General features: G+C 44.4%; 1 protein-coding gene across 3 annotated transcripts; it reads right to left on the bottom strand.

Annotated features, from left to right (window-relative positions):
• Positions 1-4,015: 4,015 nt before the first annotated feature.
• LOC123412942 (G patch domain-containing protein TGH homolog) lies at positions 4,016-17,543 on the bottom strand. 3 transcript variants are annotated; one of them, XR_006613635.1, is made up of 17 exons: positions 17,310-17,543; positions 16,528-16,618; positions 16,348-16,442; positions 15,495-15,598; positions 14,921-14,982; positions 14,770-14,844; positions 14,296-14,444; positions 13,224-13,299; positions 12,999-13,082; positions 12,824-12,901; positions 12,314-12,452; positions 10,616-11,102; positions 10,212-10,493; positions 10,026-10,142; positions 9,159-9,368; positions 4,853-5,759; positions 4,016-4,395 (listed from the first exon to the last, which is right to left on the bottom strand). XR_006613635.1 is itself a non-coding variant. In XM_045105902.1 (16 exons), the coding sequence occupies exons 1-16, from the start codon at positions 17,445-17,447 to the stop codon at positions 4,971-4,973; spliced, it is 2,976 nt and encodes a 991-aa protein (XP_044961837.1). In that variant the 5' UTR covers positions 17,448-17,543; the 3' UTR covers positions 4,704-4,970. The 3 variants fall into 3 exon arrangements, 1 of the variants encoding a protein (XP_044961837.1); XR_006613634.1 differs by having other exon boundaries at positions 4,016-4,374; XM_045105902.1 differs by lacking the exon at positions 4,016-4,395 and having other exon boundaries at positions 4,704-5,759.
• Between the last annotated feature and the right edge of the window lie 5,516 nt (positions 17,544-23,059).

The raw sequence follows: 23,059 nt of genomic DNA, 5'->3' as shown, positions 1-23,059 counted from the left end.
AAATATCCATTAAAATAAGATTAAAAGGAAAGAAAATATCTATAGCCACGCATGCACGGCTTTGAGAAATTTCGCAAAAAATAACATGTTTCTCATCTTAGAGAGAGAGAGAGAGGGAGGGAGGGAGGGGGAGAGAGGGGGGGAGGGAGGGAGTGGAGAGAGAGAGAATGAGAGAGGCAGAGATGGGAGGGAGGGAGGGAGAGAGGCCTTAGGACTAACCATTGTCGGTGACACAAATGTGATGCCGTGTGAAAATAAAGGACGTGGACCTATTAAGAAGTCATGCTTATTGGGTTAAGAGCGTGTGTATTTTCTCTTCCGCTACAACGCACGGGCTCTTTTGCTGGTATATACACATGCAACAAAAGCCATATGACGAACTGGCCTATGGTCGAATGGTTGGGAGGATAGTGGTATCCCAGCCCAGTGGCGGAGGTATGCACAGACAAAATTGTGTCATGGCCCGCCCAACTTATGGTTAAATCAATAGATGTTAGGGCAAAGTTGTCTCTAACAGGATAAAGTTTGCAAGCTTCCCTTTAGCTTAGCCAAATCTGGCCCGCCCAACCTACTGTCCATAGCTCTGCCACTGTCCGAGTTCATCATAGTTTAAATTCTGATGCTCGCATTATTTTAAAATTTATTTTAGAATTTTTGACAATGTGCGTTTGATGGAGGAGACGTTCTCTTTAACTACGAGGCGCCTGTGATGGCTTCATTAATCTCAAGATGATATGTCGACTCAGTCTCTCGAAGACGCTACTTGTGTGAGGGTCGAAATTACTTGTGTGAGAGTCAAACGAACAAAAAAGACGTGCTTTGATTATCGGGGGCACGTAGAGGAGTTGTTGCCATTCACGGAACAAGTTTAAGTATGCAAGTAAGCAGCATTTGTTCTGTTATTAGCATGAACCGTGCTATTCTCTATTCTTCTAATAATAAAGCACGCATTGTTTTTAGTCATCCATCATTTTATAAATAAATCCTTCGTTTCTTTATAAATTAACCCGAGGTACACATTTAGATTATATCCCAATCATTATTTTTGCATTTAAAAAAAATATGTTTTAAGTAATCAATCCATCGTTCATATTTAAGTCAGCTGAATCGTTTTTTCATTTTAACATAAAAGACTTGACGTCATGGTTAATTAATCAGTAGTTTGTTCAAAACAAAATTATCCATATGTTTTAAACCGTAACTTCGATTTTAACATGTTATAATGAAATTTGATTGAAAAATGTGTAGAATATAAATATGATGTTATTTCTAGCTGTTAAGTATTTATAAAATATTATTTTTGATGCAAACATAATTTATAGTGCACGGTTCATTTTTTCATACCGACGGTGATCGAGTTGCAAATAAACCGCACCGGCGTCGATCGAATTGCAAATAAATACCCATTAAAATTATATTGAAAGGAAAGAAAATATCGATAACAACGCATGCACACCTTCAAAAAACCTCGAGAGACGACAGAGAGCGCCCGCGAGAGAGAGACGACAGAGAGAAAGATAAAAACGCCTTAGGACTTACCACTATGAGCAACACAAATGTTACATCATGTGAAAATAAAGGACGTGGACCTAAGTCATGGTTATTGAGTTAAGAGCGTGTGTATTTTCTTTCTCGTTGCAACTCACGAGCTGTTTTGCTAGTATATACACATACAACAAAAACCGTATAACGAACTAACCTATGATATGATGATGGTTAGGAGAACAGTGATATCCCAACCAAGTGACGGAACTAAACAGAGACAAAAATGTGTCATGGCCCGTTCAACTTATGGTTAAATCAGTAGGTGCTAGGACAAAGTTGTCTCTAACAAAATAAAGTTTGCAAGCTTCCCTTTAGCTTAGCCAAATCTGGCCCGCACAGCCTACCGTCCATATAGCTCCGTCACTGTCCTAGTCCATCATGGTTTAAATCTTAATTCATCATGGTTTAAGTCTTGATGCTCGTCTTATTTCTGAATTTCTCGCAATGTGGGTTTGATGGGAGGAGACATTCTCCTCAACTACGAGGCGTCTGTGATAACTTCGTCAATCTCAAGATGATATGACGGTTCAGTCTCTCGAAGGTGCTACGTATACGCGAGTCGAAACTATTGTTCGTGCGATTCTTGGTTGACCGATGTCGCAGACCCTCACACAGACCTATGCCCTGTCCGTATGGATATCTTTAAAAGACTGCGCGAACATATCATTTTAAGATTTATGAAGCCGTTACAAACATTTTCGTAGTCAAGGGGAAAGTATTCTTCCACTAAGCATACATCGACGAAAGTCTTGAAATAAGTCAAAAGTACATCAAAGATAAACCTCAAACTTAAATTCTGATGGACTAAGGGTCTGTTTGATTCCTAGCCACACCTTGTCACACTTTGCCACAACTCACCTTAGACAACTTTGATCAAGTTAGGTGAGTGTTTGGTTCTAGCCACACCTAAGGCAAGCATTTTTTAATGAATATTAAACCCCACATGTCATAGACACAAAAAGTGTGGCAAGATTTCCTTAGGCAAGCCAATGTGTGGCTAACAATTTGAGCAACTCAAGTAAGTCAAGTGTGGCAAAAATAATGTGATAAGATATGGCAAAGATAGTGAGAATACAAACAGCCCCTAAGTATATCTCTGTACTCCAAACCATCCAACCACATGCTGACTCGTGAGTGGTTTTGTATTAGCATATCTGACTATCATCATGCCTGGCCTTTGGAGCGTCCTAAAGGATACCCCTTCTCGGAGCACGGTTAGACTATACTAAACAAAAGGACGCCAGATGTACTTAGGGAAAGACACGATCTCCCCACGAGCACGCAAAAAGAAAAGAAAAAAGGAGCACCGTGACAAAGTTCACCACTGCCACTTCCCTCGGTTCCATCTCCCGCTGTAAAACTTACCGTCACTCGCGACCTTTTCCACGCCATCCCGGCATCGCTTGATTGAATGACTGGTTAGCTGTTTACCGTCGGCACGGTACTACTTTAACCGAACTCCGCTGTCCAAGAAGGCACGCATGTAGTCCAAGCCAGACACACCCAAAAAGAGCTCACACCAGCTGCTCGTTCCTGCTACTACCTAGTCTGTGCACAGCACACTTGTCTTCCTCCCGATGCGTGCGGCGCGGCGCATGGCTCGCGTCCGTTTGCGCCCGTCCGTCCGTGCACGGGTCCGCGTCGATCATCATATCAACCAGTCGCTCCAATCCGACGTGCCGTGCAGACGCCCGTCCTGGACTGGACGGATGCGGATATCCCGCCTTCTCCCCTATCGCTCTGTGGCCGGAGGAGAGGAGAGTTTGGTGGCCGGTAGGTTAACCACCTCCATTTGATCGCCCAACTAACAGCTCTCGCTCTTATCGCGTCGCCTTGCGCCCCGTCACCCGCAGCGACTCCTTCCTGCTGACACACACCACCCCCAGTGAAGGAAGAAGACGACGTTTATCCGCTTCTTCTCTAGGCCGTTGGGTACACGTAGATAGGGACGGTCCAATCCAATCAGCTTAGCAGCACGAGAGTAAATACAGTATGATAGACAGATGCTGCTGGAAAGAGAGACAGATCCCCACCCCCGACCTTTTCTCTTTTCTCGGCGCTGCTGACACCGTATCTCCCGGCGACAGCGACGGCGACGGCGACGGCGACGCCAGGCTCGCGCGGACGTCGCAGTTGGCCAACAAACACGGTTGGGCCAGGCGAGGGCGACGCGTGCTTACGTGCGTGCGTTGGAAATGCTGGGTTGGAACTGGAATGGCATCCAACCCGTGCGACGAGAGCCAAGAATCGAATCTTCGGGGCGTCTCCTGTGGGGGTCATCATGTATGCCTTGCCTGCTGCTACTAGAGTCTGCATGAAGCGACTGTGAGCCTTTTCGAGACTGGTCCTCATCGCGACGCCTACATGATGACGCTACCATATGCTGATGTGCTAGTGCATGGGCGCTTCGTCTTGGCGTCTGATTACCGGGTGGTTGCTGTTTCGCTAAACATTCGCACAAGCACACAAGTAACACGGAGAACGAACCTTTTCTTGTCCTGGACCGACGTACATTTGTAATGGCATGACAGAAACAATACACGTGACAGAAAACAACAACACCAAGAAATCTTAATGACTTGCCAATCTCCTCCTATTTACATCTGTTCACGGCTGCTAATTTGAGTGGTACACAAGGGTCTTCAGAGACCGTCTTCCGAAACCGAACGATTTATGACATGGCATGTTCTTCAGAGGCACGACGGCACAACAGAAACTCCACATACAAAAGAAGGCCCGAACAATCCAGATCTCAGTAACTACTCTGCAGGAAGCTTCAGGCTCATCAAATAGCTTTGGATGACTGCATAACACGGTGTCAGCTTGTAACTGCAACGACACAAAACAGGACTGTGCCACATTAGTTTTCCTTGCTCGGGCAGGGATGACACAAAGTTAGGTAATGCAAGGAAGAAACCGATAACCAAAAGACAGAAGCCACATAAGGCCTGTAGCTCAAAGAATGACTCTCCAAAGAACTCTCCTTTCCTTTTTCTTTTCTTTTTCAACTTCTAGTTCTGCAACAAGAATGGTTTCGTTTCTAGCGCTGCCATGGATTGTGATCTCCCACTTTTATAAAGGCTATTTGCTCGTTCGGAAAGTGCAGGATAAGAGCTTGAAGTGAAGGACAAGAGAGTGATAGGCATGCTTAGGTAAAATAACAACTCAAAACATCTCATATATTGAAGACAAGAAAAGGATCTTCCACCATTATATAGATATAAAATACCAAAAATAATAACTCACTCAAAATATCATGTATACCTAAGAACAAAAAAAAAAAACAAGGTTGGTTTAGAACGCTTACTATAAACATCTACTTCAGTATCAGGCCCAACATTTTCACCAACTTGGATGATCTGGAGAAGCTATTGTGAATTCTTTCACTTCCAGCCATATATTCCTGCAGCTGTTATTCAAGAACATTATGCAGAGTCTTTTCTTCTGTGCCTGCGGTGTTTAGAATGCTTTCTACTTCTGTCTTTATCAGATGATCTTCTACTACTGGATGTATATTTTTCCTTGTATTCATGATCACTAGAATCAGTGTCAGACATGTTGGTTCGATGACTCCTTTTCTCCCGGCGTTTTCTCTTATTCTTTTGGCTGTCAGAGGACAAATCGGCATCAGGAGTTCTACTCCTGCCTGATCTATGCCTTGAGTATGACTTTCTTTTCTTACTACTGCGCCGTTCATCAGAAGAACCAGAATCTGGCGTTGGGCTCCGATTTCGGTGATGGGATCTTCTTTTCCTACTCCGATGCCGTTCAATAGAAGTATCAGACTCTGGACTGCCATTCCGAATCTGACGATGTGAAGAATGTGACCGGCCTTTGTCAGCACTGTGCTCATATTTCAAATCAAGCTTTTCGACATTGGATGTAGGACCGTCTCCATTAGCATTGGCAGCTTCCATCAAACTGAAAGAACCCTTAGTCTCATTTATCTCCCTGCAAGTAGATGTCTGTCCATTCCTAGACACACTTGCATCAGCCTTTGGAAGGATTTCTGATCTAAATAAGACATTCGGTGGCTGGGCAGGTTTCTCTGGAGGAACCTCCAATCCCAGTTCTCTACCCAAAGATTCCAGGAAATCCTCAGCAACAAGACGATTAAGAGCCATGTTGGCACCTTCACTCGTCTTCACTGGATCCACTGGTTGATTGTTAAGAGGTTCGTCCATTTCATCATCTGAATCATCAGAAAAGATTGCCTGGAAAGCGCAACAAATAACTTGTCAGTATAGAAGTTCAGAACCGTCAAGTCCAATTAACCATTTCCTAGTTGACAATACAGACAACTGTGGAAGCAAAATCAGCAACTTGCGCCCATATCACCCATCACAACAATGTAATTTGTGTGTTTAATAAAATACAGAAAATTCACAGATGCACAACATGCCATACAATATGGCCATTTATGAAATATTTTGCAGGCTTAAAAGGGAGCATAGACAGCTGTCCAAGGTCTCTGACGACCCCATATAGACAAATGAGTGCAAAAAAAACTATCAGAACCCATGCTAGCAACGGACTTAAATTGGTACTTCTACACGATAAAAAATGACAATATCCCTGTTCTGAAGAATTGCATCGACTAGCAGGTCCACTTGTTAAATGGAAATTTGACTGCAAAGATTATGTTAATACACAAGACATTATACTCACATGGTATACCAATTTAAGGTTATCAATTTATTGCAGGAAACTGGGTTCAAATCCCCGCCTTTATCTCTCCCCAAGCATGCCGACGCCGCCACCTTCGGGGACTACAGGCCGATCAGCCTTATCCATCTCGTCGCCAAGGTGTTCGCCAAAGTGCTCTCACTCCGCCTTGGCCCACAGCTGGATCGCCTCGTCAGCCCGAACCAGAATGCATTCATCCCCGGGCGCAGCCTTCATGACAACTTCGTCCTCGTCAAGCAATCTGCGCGGCTACTCCATCAGCTCAAAGCCCCACGTGCCCTCCTTAAGCTGGACCTGACGAAGGCATTTGACTCGATCTCCTGGCCTTTCGTCTTCGAGGTGCTGCAGCGCTACGGCTTTGGTACTCGCTTCCGAGCATGGATGGCCATCCTGCTATCTTCAGCAAGCACTAGGGTGCTGCTCAATGGCGACCAGGGCCCCCCCATTTGGCATCGTCGAGGCTTTCGGCAGGGCGACCCGCTGTCCCCGCAGCTCTTCGTCCTTGCCGTCGACGTCCTCGGCCGGCTCGTCAACCGGGCCACCTCACTGGGTATCTTGCAGCAGCTCCACCCGCGACGCACGGTACCGGCGATCTCGCTGTACGCAGACGACGTCGTGCTGTTCTGCCATCCATCGCCGGCCGAGATCACCGCAGTCAAGGGTATCCTGCACCTCTTCGGCCACGCCTCCGGCCTCCACGTCAACTTCGCCAAGAGCACGGCGACCCTCATTCGCTGCGACGAGGATGCGGCAACCGCTGCAGTACAGCTGCTCGGCTGTCCCATCGTCAAGCTCCTGGTCACCTACCTGGGAATTCCACTCACGATCCGGCGACCGACGGCGGCGCAGCTGCAGCCCCTGGTGGACAAGGTGCGGGGCCAACTGCCGTCTTGGAAGGCCTGGCTCATGAACAAGGCTGGGCGCCTCGCGATGGTGAAATCCGTCCTCTGTGCAGTCCCCATTCACCAACTGCTCGTATTTGCACCGCCCAAGAACACCATCAAGCAACTAGAGAAGATTGAGCGCGGCTTCTTGTGGGCTGGCCGTGAGGCTGCCAATGGGGGCAACTGCCATGTAAACTGGCGGCGAACTTGCCGCCCCAACGAGCTTGGAGGCCTTGGCATCCCGGACCTCGAGCGCACCGGGTTGGCCCTCCGCCTGCGATGGCTATGGCTCAGCCGCACCGACCAGAGCAGAGCATGGAGTGGGCTCAACCTGCAGTTCTCGGCGGATGAACGTGCCCTGTTCTTCGCCTGCACCACGATGTCCGTGGGGAACGGCCTCTCGGCCCTCTTCTGGGACGACCGCTGGAACAGCGGCCGATCCGTCGGCGAGATAGCACCGCGGCTCCTCGCCTGCATCCCCACGCGCAAGAAGAAGGCACGGACTCAATGCCAATGCTTGGGCTTGCGACATCGAGGGCACTCTCGGCGTCCACAAGATTGGCCAGTACATCCGCCTCTGGAACGCCATTGAGCACACCATCCTGCTCAACACGCCCGACCAGCTCGCCTGGAAGTGGACCGGGAATGGTTTGTACTCTGCCAAGTCCTGCTACAAGGCTACCTTCCAGGGATCCATCCCCAGCGCTTCCTGGAAGCTCATATGGAAGAGCTGGGCACCACCCCGGGTGCGCTTCTTCCATTGGCTTGCTGACCAGGATAGATGCTGGACCTCCGATCGCCTAGCTCGTTGTGGGCTGCAGCACCACGACCCTTGCCTCTTGTGCTGCCAGGACCCCGAGACGATGGACCACTTGCTCCTCCGCTGCCCCTTCTCCAGGCAGGTATGGCAAGACGTCATCACCTGGCTCCGCTTGCCATGCACCACCCCCAGCCTCGAGCCTTCCCTTCTTACCTGGTGGCATCGTGCCAAACGGAGTATGCCGCAGCCCATGCGCAAAGGCTTCGCCTCCGTGACCCTGCTGACCCCGTGGATGGTTTGGAAGCACCGCAACAGCTGCGTGTTCGAGGGCGCCCAACCCTCGGTGAACGACCTGGTTACGAGGATCAAAGACGAAGCGTCCCTCTGGACCAAGGCAGGAGCGGCTGGTCTTCGCGTCATCTTCCCCCAGACCTGGGATGTACACTAGCTATAGGTTTTCCATTACCAGTAATGCCCCTCCTAGGAGGATTGTAACATAAACTCTACCTTTTCAATACAAAGAAACGCATGTATCTCACTGCGTTTTCTCGAAAAAAATAACCAACTGGACAATACCGATTGTGTGGCCCATATAGGATAATAACACACGCAAAAAACGACCACGAGCAAGGAAAAAAAAACTAAACCAGGACCAGGACTAAGACTCTCCCCATATCAGTCTAACAAAGCCTTTGACCCCAGCCAAGGAGCAAGGTTGTGATTCATCTTTAATGGCCAGCAGCACCCATTGGACATTAGGCAAACTCATGTCGAAGAGACGCCCATTTTGATGCTTCCAAATCATTTTGAACTTCTTATTATTGTTATATTTACATACATGATACTTAAGGATTCTCAAATATTGTTTTTCCACTCATACATAACTGGGTAAGAAGCATTTTATGAGACAACAGAGCAACATTGTTATTATAGGCCTTTTACCCCCCAATAATCATGAAGCTCTATAAGTTCTAGTCATACATATGTTTTCTATGAAATTCATGCAGAAGTTTGGTTTATTTTCCAAGTGAGACCATGAGCTGGGACTTTTGTGTATTTGCATGTAGAGACAAGCTAGTCTCTAAAGGAAAAACAACCTGGTGCACTGCTCAATACAGGGAGCGATATGAATGCGATTAGAGAGGTCAGTTTCACTCTGAGCAGAAAGTAAAGGAAGCACACATTAAACATGTCAAGACATAATTCCTTCAGATATGATTTAATTCCACGTGAATTTCTGGCCAATGTTTCCACTAAGAACATACATAGGGGGTAATTATTACCTTGTAAAGATCAACAGGCCTCTGCATACTGCTTGACACAATATCAGGGTTATTTGCAGCTTCCTGTGGCTCTGTCTCTTCTGTTCCTGCCACAGAAGCATTTTGTGGAATAGTACTTGAGCCCCTTACATCTTCATTTATCTTTTTAGTGGACTCAGTCATAAACATGAGGGTGTCCATCTTGCTTATTGGTCTTCGAAGAGGCATTGGCTGCACATACAGCAAGCATGATCAAATGTCAACTTGAGTGACGTTTTGAAAATATGTATTTGATATAATGCCAAATAGCAAATAATAACAAGTAGAGCAAGAATACTAGAACTGATACATTTATCAACTACCAAATCAGTTCCTTAGAACTAGACATCAGAAACTACTTAGCTACAACAGTATGAAAATAAGGCAAACACTATATTTATGGTGTGCAAGAACTGGGAAAATTTACAAGGATACTCTAAACATAAATCACAATGTATCTATGACCCCGTTCCTTTTCAGCGCAGGCCTCCAGAAGCCCCAGTGCACAGCGGACGGCTAAAGCATGCTGATAATGTCAAGAGAGGTCGGGGCAGACCGAACTTGACATGGGAAGAGTCCGTAAAGAGAGATCTAAAGGATTGGAGCATCACCAAAGAACTAGCCATGGACAGGGGTGCGTGGAAGCTTGCTATCCATGTGCCAGAACCATCAATTGGTCGTGAGATCTTATGGGTTTCACCTCTAGCCTACCCCAACTTGTTTGGGACTAAAGGCTTTGTTGTTGTTGTTGTTGATTCTGTGTACTTAATTTTTACCTTTTTTGTTCATTTGCCTATCATAATTGGCTAATTAACACATACCCAGCAATATAGAATCACTTAAATTTACCTTTCCCATGAAAGGGTCAACAATATCGAAACGCTTGCACAGTATTGGTGAAGGCCGCCATTCAAACTCCTCCCTCTGTGGATACATGGACCTCTCATCTTGGAGTACCGCGGAGCTCTGTATTATTTTTAAGGATTAAAATGTGAAAAAGAGACATTACTAATAGGCCCAAATAAGCTAACCTACCTCTAACTGAGTGGATGAAACAAAGCGTTGCTCGTTCAATCCAGGTAAACCCAATATTGACAAAGGATCTATAGCCTTATATTCTTTGCCTTTTTCAATTGCGTCTGCAGCAGCCTCAAAATCTAGTCTTTCACGAGCACGATCAGCCTCCGACATTGTAATTGTGGGGATAAGATTTGCAATACGAAGACCACCCTGATATTTCTCCTTTAGAAACTGCTCAAACCTTGCCTGCTTTGCTGGCTCATTTCTAAAAGGCTTCTTCGACTCTGGCACACCATCCTATTGCGAAGCAAGAATAATCCATTGCATAATCAGACCAAGATTAGGTAGTTCATATAAAGAATGTGGCACAACGAGGACAGCAGCAATAATTGGTAAGACAATACAATTCAAAGACATACAAGAGATATTGGCTTCACAAAGGTGTCACCAAGATTTGATTGTAGTTGAACAGCTTCTTTTGCAGAAACAAATGAGCTAGATGATTTGGAGCTTCTATCGAGGGGCCTTTCACCAAGAATAGTTCCACGATTCTCAGCTGTCAACTTGTCAGAAGAAGGCTTCAACTTCACAGCATCAGGTCTTTGCCGGTCAATAAACTTCTGCTGATGCTCCCATAACTTCCTTGCGTAGTAGCTACATCCATCTCCTCCATCGAGGAAAAGAAACTGCGGACTTGCTTTACTTTTCTCCTTGTAGAAATCCTCTATATGTTTCCCGCAACGAGCAACCATAGCAGCACAGCCCTCAATCAATAATCTCAAGGTAGTGTCTTCTGGAGGAGGAATCTCAGGAGGAGCTAGATCAGAAAACTTATCAGCTGTCTGAATTGGACTTGAGAACTTATGGCGACCATCAAAATCAGCTGGGATCTCAGGAGGATGAAATCTGAAGAGTCACAGTGTCAGCAAATTTCCCAGATGAATACATATATATAAGATGAATATGGAATTGTGTAATCTACTTTGCTGAATGTGAACTATCATAATACAATATATACATAGCTAACAGGCGCGCCCTGTCATCCTCCATATTTATTTGCTGATCCCACTAACTTAAACTAACATGGCAAGACCCGGCAACTATTTTTCCATTCTTGATGGCCTGGTTGCCTATCTACACTCCAAGGCAACTGAGGAACCCCTTAGCAATTAATTTACCAAATGTTGACAGATGAACTATCAGCACATAAAATGCGCATGATGACTTTACTTTTGCGGTGAGAGAGAGAGAGAGAGAGTAATTTTGTTGAAAACACATATTGTTACACACCATGTTATGGATGCTGGGAAAACACATATCAGTACATATCACGGAGAGAGAGAGAGAGAGAGAGAGAGTAATTCGGTTGAAAACACACAATTGTATGCGTGTCAGGAGTTCATTGGGTGGGAAATGGCTAGAATTAATTTGAAAATATAATTTTGATAATTTGTGAACAAATTTAACTAGATTTTATAATATACCACTACCATTTAAAGTAACATGCGGAGAGAGAGAGAGGGAGTAATTCGGTTGAAAACACACAATTGTATGCGTATTGGAAGTTCATTGGGCGTGGAAGTGGCTAGAGTTAATTTGAAAATATGTTTTTATTAATTTGTGAATAAATTTAACTAGATTTTTACAATACACCACTACCATTTAAAGTAACATTCACTAAACCGGCGCGCTAGATTGTCATTGCATGTACTACTTCTCTACCAATTGCTTTGTGCAAACGCTCACAAATCACAAAAAGATTCTAAATTAAATGACATGTTATGCACATATTTGGTTCGTTCAACGACATACTGGCAAGGGGTTTGGCATCACAAATCACAAAAAGATTCTAAATTAGATGTCATGTTATGCACATATTTGGTTCTTTCAACCACATACTGGCAAGAGGTTTGGCATCAATAGGTCCAACTTAACAACTATAAAACAGGTTTACATAACACAACATAAACAGCAAAAGAATACCTAACATGGTGACAATATGTGGAAAGAGAAAGAGTCAAATGATTCATACATACAAAGTGCAAGCAAGTACTAGGATAGAAAAAACAAGCTAAGGCATTAACAGTAATCCATCATAACTCAACGAGAAGCATCACCTTTCGAGTTTGTACTCGGAATTTGAGGCGATTTTAAAGCTCAGGAAGAAACCTCTCTTCCTATCTTCAAGTTTAAACTTACTGTCACCAGATGTTTTTGAAGGCTCGATATCAACTTCTGTTTGTTCATAATTGAAACCTGAGCACGACAAATGTAAGGATAGTAAGACATGCGAGAAACAATATCGAAAGGCCAGTCCATCTTAAATAGATGTAGCATCTTCAAACAGTGAAACAAGTCTATTATGTCTTGTCAAGTCTTGTCAAGCTATATGCACAACTTCAAAGACTTCCATTTGATAGCACACATCTCGCAGAACCAAATAAGAACTCACCTTATAGTGGTACAAGATACAAGAAGATAACAATTGTACATTCAGAATCTACCATGACCGACCATTCCACTTCAGTGAGTGATACACAAAAATATCATATGCTTCCATCAAGAGTTCAAGATTTCCGATGTTAACATTAGGTAGTTTCAAATGGACCAGAAGATAATTAAAATACCTGATGCATAAATATCCTCATCTTCAACACCAAGCTCTTCGAGTGCTCCAATTCCAAAGCCAGGAGCATATTGTCCTGCTGATGACCAAACCAATAGCTAAGGTTTTCCGCCCAATATACACAAAGCAATATCAGCAAAATAGAGAACTGAACGAGAGGGTCATGACAATCATACAGTTTGAAATCAGGAGACTTCCCCTTACGGAAACATCACTTCTGTTTCGGTCCCTGTTCATTGATTTGTGTGATCTTTTCCTATCTGAGGAAAGAATAAATGTGAGGTCAAGCCAAGGTTCAAAAAGGCGCGCCTAACCACCCGCTTATGCGCCTAGTCAGGTCTGTACGCCTAGCCATAAAACCCATTCAAATGATTAGTCGTTGGAGACTTGGAGTATGGTACCTTTAAACTCGGGAGCATGCTTGAATGGGTCAAAACCTAAACCATGCAGATCTTCCTTTGGATGAAGTACATACACCTAAATATTTATGGAAAACCAGGAAGATCAGCTGATGTTTCTGGAAAACAGATTAGCAATTGCATGCACACTTTTGAGCAACAGTAACTTCTTGCATGACTAGTCCTCAAGGCAGACCCACAGGATGCATATTTAATTTTTTAGTGGCCTGCGTACAAAAAGCAGGCAGGCTCATGGGATGCAAGATCTATCCACATAGTCAAGTTCAGCACAAAATCTCAAACTTAGCTACCCACTAGTCAGGTCCAACCAGTAGTATTATAATTACTTAATTCGGGAGTAATTATTTATTATGGCAACCAAGACACCGTAAACTTGCAGTGGTAAAGGCAAATCTTTTCTCCAGATTAAAACTTTTTGCTGAAATTCTTTACCACCCACACAATGCACACTGGACATAATCCAGCCAATCTAACAACATTTCCAGATTTGCAGGCTAACCTGAAACTAGGCAACCAACCAATCATGTGTTAGATACTATCATACAACTCATCTGTCTTTTATAATGCTGCTAGTGACTTTTTAGGGTCTTCAAGACAGAAATTTAAATTTTGGTTTTAGAACAATGATTAGTAGGAGCTAGACAAAACATATTAGTATAAAAGTACTTACTATTTTTAGTTTAACTATAAAACAATATTATATAGTCCATTTGGAAAATTGCACCATACGCAGTCTAACATAAAACAGAGGTACGAGGTCTAAAATATACTTCAGATTTGCAAGAAAAATATCACAACAAGTTCGTTGAAGTTGAAGAAAAAAAAAAGTCGATGAACAATTTAGTACTCCCTGTGTTCCTAAATACTTGTTGTTGGGGAGAACTAGACTAGTTCTCTCCAACAACAAGTATTGTGGTACAGAGGGGAGTACATCATAAAGAACCACAGAAATGTAAAAAAGGAGAAACATTACAAGAGAAGTGCTCATAAACAATTAAACAAGGAAACACATTAACTTCAACAAATAATCCAGAGAGATGCATGTCCTGCTTACTGGGGTATTTCCCAAGGCGCTTATTTTGTCAAATGATTCTGCAACATTTTCATCCACTCTAGATTTCTGAGAAGCAATTTGATCTTGATCCTCATCATTACTGACACCAGAGAGCGCAAGAAACGCTTTTCTAGCTTCCCTACGTGACTCTGTAGGCATCAGCAGATAATAGTTAGATAACAGCACAACAGTACAACAAACACTATAACACACCAAACCATTAGGTCGCTATTTGAGAAGCACAATGCTTATTTTAACAGATAACTGTTGAACTAAGATAATTTGTGAACTCAGGTTTTCTACAGCCGATACAACAGACCGCTCATGGCTATCATAACCTGTTGTTCTGACCAAATGGTAGGCTGGACCGCTGGACTTTGGATGAATTCGACAAAAAACATTGAGCGACACGGAACAAGTTTGTCCCATAGATCAACTATGAAATGGCTTCCAATTCACAGAGGATATGCATACCATATAAGGAGTCAGCATGTGCATCCTTGATGGTACGACCTTGGCGCCAGCCCATTTTCATCAGTAACTTCACGCCTGCTCAAAAGGTGTCAAGATATTACTATTATCTGAAAATATATATATTTGAAAAGATAAAACAACAGAGACAAACCAATCGAGGTTGAGGCAGGGACCACCAACTCATCAGGAACAGGTCCAGGAATAGCTGATGGTCTGCATGCAGATGTGCAAATATGTTTACATTTATATGTCAATTTGAGTGGTGAGAACTGAGAACACTAACTTTTGCCATTTAAGTTAAAAAGTCATGGTGATACGAACAAATTGATGAAGACCAGAGTAATGCTAGAAAACTAGTGTATATAGACACATTAATACTTCAGTGCAGCTAAAAGTAAAGAGGACACTTAAGTAAAGCAGATTTCGAGGGTGTTGGGTTAATTTCCGCCCCTAACCACAACAAACTCATGCATGTTTGTCTGATGACAGCCGTATGGTTCACTGTTGCAGTTTGGGCAGACCAAAGTTGCATAATACCATGGCCAGCTCATCACACACAATTGGCGAACGAAACAACCTAACTTGTGACAGACAACTTAGTTGCCACAAGAAGTGTGGCTTGCCACACATTACCAAACCTAGGTTAGCCATTAGCCAAGTGTTATGGCCAACCAAACATCCCCTAAGCTTCATGTCAGTTATGCATAGGATGGAAAGATGCTAACCTCTCATTTTGTTCCTTGGATGCTTGTTTTCTGGCATGCTCTGCAGCTGTAAAACCGAATGTATCATACTGTTGAGATGTTTCCAAGGCATTACCTCCCATATCCTGCAAATTGGTGCCCAAATTCATCAACAGATAAGTTAACAATTTCATGAAACAAATTTATCCTGAGAAATCACTTATGCACAATCAAAGCCAAAAAAAAATGACACTGTTGGGGGCCAAGGTCAGTCAAATACGCCAGCACTGACACTAGTTCAAGAACCACTGGTACATGCCCGTCAAGCTTTACACATTTTCAACATTCTAAGGAACAGAGAAGACAGTTTACAGTCTTTTGCTTCTCTGATTGGCAATATCTGTACAAGTTGTACCTTTACTGCAAGTGTCTGTAAACAGACATATGTTGTAACAAGTAAATTAATTAAAGACGAGAGATAACATGCTTATACTTATCCTGGCATAATTTCGCAGATAATGAAAGTTACAATAGTGATGTTTTCTACTTCCAACCATGGAGCAACTTCATTACAAACCAAAATTACTTGTCTATTAAAACTAAAAATCACAGTATTTTCATGTAACAGTCTTGTTTTCTACTCCCTCCGTCCCAAAATAAGTGTCGTTGGTCAAGTACAAAATTTATACTAATTTAGTGTTAAGTTTGCAACACTTATTTTGGAACGGAGGGAATATATGACTAGAACATGGCGTGTTTGCATTCACACTCAAAACATTAAACGTTGGGCAGTCCAGTATGGAGTACCATGATTTGAAATAGAACAAAACAGTGTATGATTGCAAATTATCAATTCATACAGAAGGTGAGGTAGAAGAGAAAAAGCATTACATACCTTGATATCTTCCTCATCAAGAAAATTATATATGCTTTGCTTTTTATGCTCAGCTCTACTTTTTCGTGAAGATGTGAATGTCTGTGGCGTCCATCCTAAAGTGAATGACATTTTTATAATCCCACTCATTTCTTCTGTGATACTGTCAAATATTAGAATCGTAATCTTAAGGCAACATACCCTCTTTTGAGCCAGCAGTATTGTAGAAGCCAGCAGAGAAGCCTCCAGTAAATGCACCATGAAATCTTCTCCGTCCTTCCTCATCCCTGACCTACACTCCAATCACATCTAATCTTTAATAAAGAAGAGGTATGATTACTTAAAACAAATCATATGCTACACAATTTCATGGCAATGCTAACAGAAGAGAAAATCCAAGTGTCCAACGAGTTGGTAATAAAAGAAGGAAATATCTACAGAACTAATATCAGGCAAACTGTGCTGCCACAAAAGGTGTGATGAACAAAATGGTCACCATAAGCATGGCAATATTGGGCCAAAAAGAAAAAGAGCCTATGACATCTGGACCATGTGGCTAAGAAAGTGTGGCGCACCGCAACTGCAAGCCAAAGGTTAAGCGTGGCAACCTTACTACAAACCAGAACATCACCATAGCTCACTCCACACGATTCCGTCAAATAAACCCTAAATTGAAGAACATTTGCAGCATCCCCAACCGCAACAAAACACTATTAAAGAAGTTCAATTGATTCGAAAACACTAAACACGATTCTGTCATAAACGCTAAATTGAAGAACAACTCGCTTTCCCGACAGCCCCAGATGTATAGACTAGCATGCGTTGCTGCTAAACTACGAAATTGCTAATGATCATAGCTGAAATCTATTACCAACTAATGCGCCATCAATGAACCCCATAGAAGGGAGAAAATACACCCTGATGCTTAACTACAAAGGATACACGGAGAGTGGATGTGGTGGCGGGGTGGCGGGGCGGGGTACCTCCTGCTTCCAGGCGGGGAGGGCCCGGAGCTGGCCTGCGTCGGCGACGGCGCGGCGCTTGCGGGCGGAGATGTCCTCCTCCCGCTCGATCGGTGTCCCGTAGACCACGAGGTCCTGGTCGTCGTCGTGGGAAGCCATGGCCGCGGGAGCCTAGGAGTGGGAAGCCCTAGCTCGCTGGCGGCGAAGGCTGGTACACGACGACGGTTCAGGACGGAAAATTGCCGATAGGCGGCCGGTGGGTCTGTCCGCGGTGGTAAAAGGGGTGGGCCGAGAGCCCGAGACTATAGGTCTTTTTTCCCTTTCAGATCCGGACGAGACTATGATGTACTTGGCCCAGCTTGGAGTACCCTCGTGGCGATAAATAGCACATATGCCACATCAAAAAAGAAATACAGTACCACATATGGGCTAGGCCCAAAAGGCGCTCCAGATGCTACTCTGAAATTGTGTGAACAAGAATACGTACAAGATATATATGGAGGCGGCTGCTAGGCGGCACGCGGCTGTTAAGTCGGGATTAACAGCCGCCGAAATAGCCGTCAGTAGCCAGGTATGTTCGACACGGTCGGTCGACAACACGTGTCCCAATGCAACTAGACAAAACAAGTTTGGTCCTTGTGATGCTCCAACGACACCTGAAACTGTGAGCTCGAAGCAAATTCCCCTTCCTCCCACACACTCGTCCTCTGCATCTGCCCTGAAGCAGGGCGAGGCGAGATTCCAGCGACAGCTCCTACGATGGTAGCCCCCCGACAGCAGCAACTCCGCCTCGACCCCGACTTGTAGCTCTCCCCGACGGCACCTCCTCCTGTGCAGCAACTCCGCTTTCACCTCCTAAGGAGCTCCTAGACAACAGCTTCTTCATAGCTCCGACGCGTGGGAAGCAACTACGTCATCGTCTGCAGCAAGTCGATCACCTCCCTCGCGCAATGGCAAGTGACCACATCGTCAGCTCCATGTTGTCGGCCGCCATGCATGGATCGAAGCTCCGGTGCTCCATCCACCAGCACGCATGCCAAATCGGCCCCAATACTGGCTGGAGAGCGCATCATTCGGTCTGGAGCTGCAGGGGAGCTCCGGAACCCTCCTATCTTCTCAGCTAATGGCTCCTCCGCTAGCTCCTCACAAGCTTGGGTAAGTTGCAAACGAACCCTAGATTCACATAAAGTATGCATCAAATTGAGTTGAAAAAACACCATGTTATTGATTTTGTTCTGACATATGCATCAATGTGAGTAGTGCATCACCATCTATACTCTGTTCACTGAACCTTTGTTTACTAAATGTATATGAATTGCCGCTTTCAGGAAATTCAGTTTAGGAATTGCAACAAAAAATTTCTCAAATAATGTCCATGTTGCATAAAGGTTATGATATGAAAGCATTAGTCATGATATGAATCTATGGTTTATGATGTATATGTGTTGCTCATGTAGGATGCTAGTCACAATTGTCCCTGTTTGACAAGTTTCTTCACATGAAAAGTAAAAAAACAAATGTTGCATCTGCGAGGGAAAAACTTACAAATAACATGACCAAAAATATGATCATTCTACTAGAAGCAGCTGATGATTGTAGTAGCAATTGTAGCATGATATAAACTGTAGCATTCTACCTTCTTTTTGTTGATAATTTCGTATTTTTTCCTGTGAAACATTGAAACAAAATGTAGGTTGTTGGAGGTGGAGTTGATGATGATGAGAGCTACATCAGGAAGCACATTCCTGCTGGGAATGCAATTATTATGGAAGGGATGGTTAATGTTTCTGATGTGCAACGGGATAATGATGATGGACATGATGACGCAATATCACTGCGACCGCTTGTTCCATATGTGGGCATGACATTTGATACAATTGGCGATGCAATAGCTTGCTACAACAAGCCTGCTTTCAGCCACGAGTTTGGAATCAGAACATCTGCTTCGAAGAACAACCAGGCAAGAGAACCGCAAAAGTTAATAGGTAGGACTTTTACATGTGTCCATGCATGAAAAGGTGGTGAACAGAGTGAATCTGATAGCACTACAGAGAGTTTTGCAACAGAGTGCATCAATGCTAGTAGTCGCCCCTGGCCTTTGAATAAACATGAGTGACACATGAAAAAGGAACAGGTTGCAACGTCATGATTGCAAAGCACACATGATTGTTGTGCTCCGAGAAAACAAAAGGATCGTCACTTGTTTTACACAAGAGCATAGCCATCCTTTGGTGCAGCAGGAAGAGAAAGTTAGGTTTTACCGTCTCACCGACAGATTCCATGAGAAGACCACCAAATGATAATGATTTTCCATGAACGCAACTTGTCAACCTCAGATTGCATGGGCATTCTTAGAGATTGTCATGGAGGTGATAAGAGGCGCCTTGGTTATGTGAAGAGAGATGTTTCGAACGCACGATCCGAGATGCGGAAAACATGTCATTTCAGTGTTGGAAATATGCCCTAGAGGCAATAATAAATTGGTTATTATTATATTTCCTTATTCGTGATAATAGTTAATTATCCATACTGGAATTGTATTGATTGGAAACTCAAATACATGTGTGGATACATAAACAACGCACTATCCCTAGTGAGCCTCCAGTTGACTAGCTCGTTGATCAAAGATGGTCAAGGTTTCCTATGTTGGGGAACGTCGCATGGGAAACAAAAAATTTCCTACGCGCACGAAAACCTATCATGGTGATGTTCATCTACGAGGGGGATTTCAGATCTACGTACCCTTGTAGATCGCACAGCAGAAGCGTTAATAAACGCGGTTGATGTAGTGGAACGTCCTCACGTCCCTCGATCCGCCCCGCGAACCGTCCCGCGATCCGTCCCACGATCCGCACCGATCTAGTGTCGAACGGACGACACCTCCGCGTTCAGCACACGTACAGCTCGACGATGATCTCGGCCTTCTTGATCCAGCAAGAGAGACGGAAAGGCAGATGAGTTCTCCGGTAGCGTGACGGCGCTCCGGAGGTTGGTGGTGATCTAATCTCAGCAGGGCTCCGCCCGAGCTCCGCAGAAACGCGATCTAGAGGAAAAACCGTGGAGGTATGTGGTCGGGCTGCCATGGAAAAGTTGTCTCAAATCAGCCCTAAAACCTCCGTATATATAGGGGGGAGGGGAGGGGCCTTGCCTTGGGGCTCCCCAAGGGGTTCGGCCGATGGGGGGGAGGAGGAGTCCTCCTCCAATCGTAGTCCAACTAGGATTGGAAGGTGGAGTCCTTCCCTTCCTTCCCACTTCCCCTTTTTTTCTCCTTTGATTTTCTATCTCCCTGCGCAGGGACCTCTCTAGGCTTGCCCACCAGCCCACTAAGGGCTGGTGCGACACCCCTAAGGCCCATGGGCTTCCCCGGGGTGGGCTGCCCCCCCCCCCCCCCCCGGTGAACATCCGGAACCCATTCGTCATTCCCGGTACATTCCCGGTAATTCCGAAAACCTTCCGGTAATCAAATGAGGTCATCCTATATATCAATCTTCGTCTCCGGACCATTCCGGAAACCCTCGTGACGTACGTGATCTCATCCGAGACTCCGAACAACATTCGGTAACCAACCATATAACTCAAATACGCATAAAACAACGTCAAACCTTAAGTGTGCAGACCCTGCGGGTTTGAGAACTATGTAGACATAACCCGAGGGGCTCCTCGGTCAATATTCAATAGCGGGACCTGGATGCCCATATTGGATCCTACATATTCCACGAAGATCTTATCGTTTGAACCTCAGTGCCAAGGATTCATATAATCTCGTATGTCATTCCCTTTGTCCTTCGGTATGTTACTTGCCCGAGATTCGATCGTCAGTATCCGCATACCTATTTCAATCTCGTTTACCGGCAAGTCTCTTTACTCGTTTCGTAATACAAGATCCCGCAACTTACACTAAGTCACATTTCTTGCAAGGCTTGTGTGTGATGTTGTATTACCGAGTGGGCCCCGAGATACCTCTCCGTCACACGGAGTGACAAATCCCAGTCTTGATCCATACTAACTCAACGGACACCTTCGGAGATACCTTTAGAGCATCTTTATAGCCACCCAGTTACGTTGTGACGTTTGATACACACAAAGTATTCCTCCGGTGTCAGTGAGTTATATGATCTCATGGTCATAGGAATAAATACTTGACACGCAGAAAACAATAGCAACAAAACGACATGATCAACATGCTACGTCTATTAGTTTGGGTCTAGTCCATCACATGATTCTCCCAATGATGTGATCCAGTTATCAAGCAACAACACCTTGTACATAGTCAGAAGACCCTGACTATCCTTGATCAACTGGCTAGCCAACTAGAGGCTTGCTAGGGACAGTGTTTGTATCCACACATGTATCTAAGTCTTCATTCAATACAATTATAGCATCTATAATGAACGATCATCTTGACACAGGAATTATAATAATAACTTATTTATCGTTGCCTCTAGGGCATAATTCCAACAGTCTCCCACTTGCACTAGAGTCAATAATCTAGCCCTCACATCACCATGCGAATTACATTGTAATAAATCTAACACCCATACAGTTCTGGTGTTGATCATGCTTTGCCCGTGGAAGAGGTTTAGTTAGCGGGTCTGCCGCATTCAGATCCGTGTGCACTTTGCATATATTTACGTCCTCCCCTTCGACGTAGTCGCGAATGAGGTTGAAGCGTCGTTTGATGTGTCTCGTCTTCTTGTGAAACTGTGGTTCCTTTGCTAAGGCAATGGCACCCGTGTGTCACAGAACAAGGTTATTGGATTCAGTGCACTTGGCACCACTCCAAGATCCGTCAGGAACTGCTTCATCCACACACCCTCCTTAGCCGCCTCCGAGGCAGCCATGTACTCCGCTTCACATGTAGAATCAGCTACGACGCTTTGCTTGGAACTGCACCAGCTTACCGCACCCCCATTAAGAATAAATATGTATCCGGTCTGCGACTTAGAGTTGTACGGATCTGTGTCAAAGCTTGCATCAACGTAACCATTTACGGCGAGCTCTTCGTCACCTCCATAGACGAGAAACATCTCCTTAGTCCTTTTCAGGTACTTCGGGATATTCTTGACCGCCGTCCAGTGATCCACTCCTGGATTACTCTGGAACCTGCCTGCCATACTTATGGCCAGGCTAACGTCCGGTCTAGTGCACAGTATTGCATACATGATAGAACATATGGCTGAAGCATAGGGGACAGTGCTCATATGCTCTCTATCTTTATCAGTTGCTGGGCACTGAGTCTTACTCAATCTCGTACCTTGTAAAACTGGCAAGAACCCCTTCTTGGACTGTTCCATTTTGAACCTGTTCAAAACTTTATCAAGGTATGTACTTTGTGAAAGTCCTATCACGCGTTTCGATCTATCCCTATAGATCTTAATGCCTAGAATGTAAGCAGCTTCTCCTAGGTCCTTCGTACAGAAACTTTTATTCAAGTAATCCTTTTTGCTCTCCAAAAACTCCACGTTGTTTCCAATCAGCAATATGTCATCCACATATAATATTAGAAACGCCACAGAGCTCCCACTCACTTTCTTGTAAATACAAGATTCTCCAACCACTTGTATAAACCCAAATGCTTTGATCACCTCATCAAAGCGTTTATTCCAACTCCGAGATGCTTGCACCAGTCCATAAATGGATCGCTGGAGCTTGCACACTATGTTAGCATTTTTAGGATCGACAAAACCTTCGGGTTGCATCATATACAACTCTTCCTTACGGAAACCGTTAAGGAACGCCGTTTTGACATCCATCTGCCAGATTTCATAATC

The sequence above is a fragment of the Hordeum vulgare genome, chromosome 7H, assembly GCF_904849725.1.
Source record: "Hordeum vulgare subsp. vulgare chromosome 7H, MorexV3_pseudomolecules_assembly, whole genome shotgun sequence".
Classification (NCBI taxonomy): domain Eukaryota; kingdom Viridiplantae; phylum Streptophyta; class Magnoliopsida; order Poales; family Poaceae; genus Hordeum; species Hordeum vulgare.
The sequence above is the reverse complement of the archived record's forward strand: the minus strand, read 5'-3'. Positions and strand labels throughout refer to the sequence as shown.